We start from the raw sequence: 3,696 nt of genomic DNA, 5'->3' as shown, positions 1-3,696 counted from the left end.
ATATATATAAATCCAAAGTCTAATGAACAGAGTGTGGGAATATTCTGCTATTAACTTCTATCAGGATCTAAAACAGCAGATATTCTACTCTGAGCAAGATAAGCTGGGCTTCTTATCATATACACTTACAGTTCCTTGGGGTGGAGGGCTGACTTGTGCCTTTTCCTCCAAGGAGCATGCTCCAAAATATGAGAGGAAGGTGAGTTCATGACTCAGGTTAACCATGCTGGGCAGGAATATTTCAACTTTCTCATTCTGATCGCTTTGTCCTCTGCAAGACCTAGGTGGGCACAACATCTGAAAGGGAGCACATGCAAGGATCTTGCTTTCCTTTCCCCTCCCACATTTCCTTCCCCCTTCTTTTCTTCCTTGATGGGAAACTGTCACATTCTCAAAGTTCTCCAAGAATTCTGAGACAATGGTGGATTTTTTCTAGTTGAGAAATGTGAACTAAAACATGAGTAAAAGTATTGCTTCATTCCCACTATATAAAAGTCTCTAAAAGTAATACAGTGACATCACTATTACACAACTGACTGATTTTTAAACACCCAGAAAAAAAAAAAATCAATTGAAAGTATTCATCTCCTCACCTCTTTCTTCATTTGTTACTGCTTCACATCTGATATGAAGGTCCTTGGATTATCTTGGTTCATTGCATGTAAATAATTTACATGTGCACAAGAAGCAAGGAAATTAGTGTCTAATATTTCTTCTGCAGCCCTAGAGTACTTCTAAAGCCAGTCAGTCATCTATCTTAAAGAGATCACATCTGAAAAAACTGGCAGTTTTACCATTCTTCTTGCTATTTCTGATTAATATTTACAATTAGAGTTCCTGGTTAGCCACCAATAAAATTTCTTCAAGATATCTTTCCTGAATGAAGTAGCCCCAGAGAAAGGCTTACTAAATGAAGAAAGCTATTACAGATCATTTAATTAACTGTCTTGGAAATTTTGCCACAGCATGAAAACTTATTCTCTTGAAACAATCATAACCTGTATCTCCAGATGGAAATCACCTGGAGAAGAACATGATTTTAGAAGTCTGAGAGTTTGAGCAACCACCAAGACATTCTGCTTAAGGAAAATGCTAGACTGGAGCCAACAACATGCTCTCACAGCCTAGAAAGCCAACCACATCCTGGGCTGCACCAGGAGTATGACCAGCAGGTAGAGGGAGGTGATCCTGCCCCTCTGCTCTGGTGAAGCCTCACTTGGAGTACTGCATCCAGATGTAGAGCCTTCAGGATAGGAGAAACATGGTCTTGTTGGAGCATGTCTGGAGAAGGGACACAGAAATGGGTTCCAAGGGATGGAACACCTCCATGTGATAACAGGCTGAGAGAACTGGGGCCAGAAGCTGTGCCTGGGCAGCTCTTCATCTTCATCTTGCTAGCAAGGTTGAGTTTATTGTTGGTAGGGTTGTTAGTTTGCCTGGTGCATCATTTTGATCTAGGGGATCCTAGATAGAAACAAATTGCTTTCTGTAGCTGGAAAAAAGCATTACTTTGAAAGAGAGGTATAACACAATGGAAAACACAACAAGGACGTCTGAACAGCAAGATCCCAGGCTGCATCAAACAAGGATTCACTCAAACGAAACCATAAGAAACAAGGAGAAATAAGCTACTTATCTCTAAAAAGCCTCAAGTATGGAGAGATCTCCAGAAAGATACCCTTGCCTTCATTGCCAATGCCTAAAAGAGGTCTAGGGAGGGGTGGAGCCAGGATCCACCCCTTCTGGTCATTCAGGTGCATTGCATCCCTGGGTTGGCTGTCTTCCTGCCAGGTGCTCAATCCCTGCATCAAGCTGTGACTTAGCATTTCTACTACATGAGGTATAAAAAGAATAAATGTCTTACTGGGCTCATCAAAGTAAAGGTACTGCAAAAGAGAGGGAATACTGGAGTTTATCTGGAAAATTCAAAGCAATTTCAAACACTGTTTCTGTGAGTGAACTTTCAGACCACTTGCAGCTCTGGCTCTTGGGAAGCACATGAAGTGCACGTTGACAGCAGCTAGTAATACACGCATGCAAATTTGCATTTTGTCTGGGTGAATTTTTACTGCATATCGAAACATTTATTATTGCTATTGCACATTACATCTTTTAGCTGCACTTTGTAACAGCTTTTCAAAAAAAAAAACAAACAAAAAAAAACCCAGTGCCAGTCTCTGAGGGTGTAGGGAATGGGCTGGGTGCACTAGGTGAGGGGCAGGCAATGTGGCCTGCAGGAGACATGCTTCACGGGGCAGCAAAGGGAGAAGCTGCAGCTGAGGCACAGAGAAATGCCTTCTTAGTCTACCATCTCATCATCAGTGGGGGAGAGTAAAGAAATGCAGAGAGTGGTACCCAGAAAGTAGCAGTGAATGGAGTTAAATCTAGCTGGTGAATGATCAGGAGTAGTGTTCTCCAGGGGTTGGCACTAGGGCTAGGCCGGTTTAATATTTTTTTGATGATCTAGACAAGGAGACTGACTATATCCTCACTAAATCTACAGATAACACTAAGCTGGAAGGAAGTATTAATCTGCGTGGGAGTAGCAATTAGAGGAATCTGGATAGGCTGGATTGATGGCTGAGGCCAATTGCATGATATTCAAGACCATGTGTGGGGTCTTGCACTTTCATCACAAAAATCCCAGACAATGTTATTTGCTTGGGGAAGAGTGGCTGGAAAGCTGTTGGAGGAAAAGGATCTGGAGGTACTGATCAACAGCAGACAGAACACAAGCCAGCAGTGTGCCCAGATGGCCATGAAGGCCAGTGGCATCTTAGCTTGTATCAGCAATAGTGCAGCCAGCAGGAGCAGGGAGGTGACTGTCCCTCTATATTCAGCCCTGAATACACTCCTCGAGTGCTGTGATCAGTTTTGGGCCCCTCATTACAGAAAAAACATGGAAGCCCTGGAGAATGTCCATTTTAGGGCAATGGAGCCATGAAGGATCTGGAGCACAAACAGCTGAGGTAACTGGGGTTGTTCAGTCTGGAGCTGAGGAGGCTCAGAGGAAACCTCATACAACAACCTGAAAGGAGTTCAGAGGTGAATCGAGGGTCGGCCTTTTCTCCCAGGTAAGAGCGATAGGATGAGATGGCCTCAAGTTGTGTCAAAGAGCATTCAGGTTGGATTTTAGGAAAACCTCTGAAGGAGTGATGCTGCACTGGACCAGGCTGCCCAGAAAGGCGGTTGAGTCACCGTCCCCAGAGGTGTTCGAGAAACATGTAGATGTGGCACCGAGGGACGTAGTTATTGGGCATGGCTGGGATGGGCTGACGGTCGGACTGGGTGATCTTAGCAATCTTTTCCAACCTTAATGACTCTATGAATGGGCGGCAGTACGGGCTGCGGGCGCCGAGGGGCGGCGGTAACAGAGCGGGGTCCGCCTCTCCCCCGCGGGGCGGTGGCTCCGTCCCGCCCCCCCGTCACTAGGCGATGGTGCAGCCAAGATGGCGGTGGGAGCCGAGCTAGCGTGAGTGTTGGCAGCGGCTCCTCCGCTCCCCCGCGGTCTCCCCCGCTCGGGCTGGGGGAGGCGGAGGGATGAGGCGCGTTCCCGCTCCGGGCTGGTCGTGGTGAGCGGTGCGTGCCGGCGGGCGCCATGGCGGGGATCATCAAGAAGCAGATCCTGAAGCATCTCTCCAGGTCAGCTCGGCGCCGGGGTGGGTTGAGGTGCGCGGGGGAGCAGCGGCGGCTCCT

General features: G+C 46.8%; 2 protein-coding genes across 4 annotated transcripts in view; one reads left to right on the top strand and one right to left on the bottom strand.

Annotated features, from left to right (window-relative positions):
• The window catches only part of ACTR6 (actin related protein 6), a 12,397-nt gene extending 8,797 nt beyond the window's left edge, over window positions 1-3,600 (bottom strand). Inside the window, 1 exon segment of the mRNA XM_031552161.1 lies at window positions 3,313-3,600. Coding sequence (XP_031408021.1) covers window positions 3,313-3,600 — 288 coding nt within the window.
• UHRF1BP1L (UHRF1 binding protein 1 like) overlaps window positions 3,420-3,696 on the top strand; it is a 53,012-nt gene continuing 52,735 nt past the window's right edge. For 2 of the 3 annotated variants that reach the window (XR_002113329.1, XM_010709429.3), the window contains exon 1: window positions 3,420-3,642. Coding sequence is in view for 2 of the 3 variants with exons in the window: in XM_010709429.3 (XP_010707731.1) it covers window positions 3,599-3,642 (44 nt within the window). In the remaining variant the exon portion in view is untranslated. The remainder of the gene's footprint in view (window positions 3,643-3,696) is intronic. The other variant, XM_010709419.2, reaches the window with a different exon arrangement.

Source organism: Meleagris gallopavo, chromosome 1 (genome assembly GCF_000146605.3).
Source record: "Meleagris gallopavo isolate NT-WF06-2002-E0010 breed Aviagen turkey brand Nicholas breeding stock chromosome 1, Turkey_5.1, whole genome shotgun sequence".
In the NCBI taxonomy this organism is placed as follows: domain Eukaryota; kingdom Metazoa; phylum Chordata; class Aves; order Galliformes; family Phasianidae; genus Meleagris; species Meleagris gallopavo.
The sequence above is the reverse complement of the archived record's forward strand: the minus strand, read 5'-3'. Positions and strand labels throughout refer to the sequence as shown.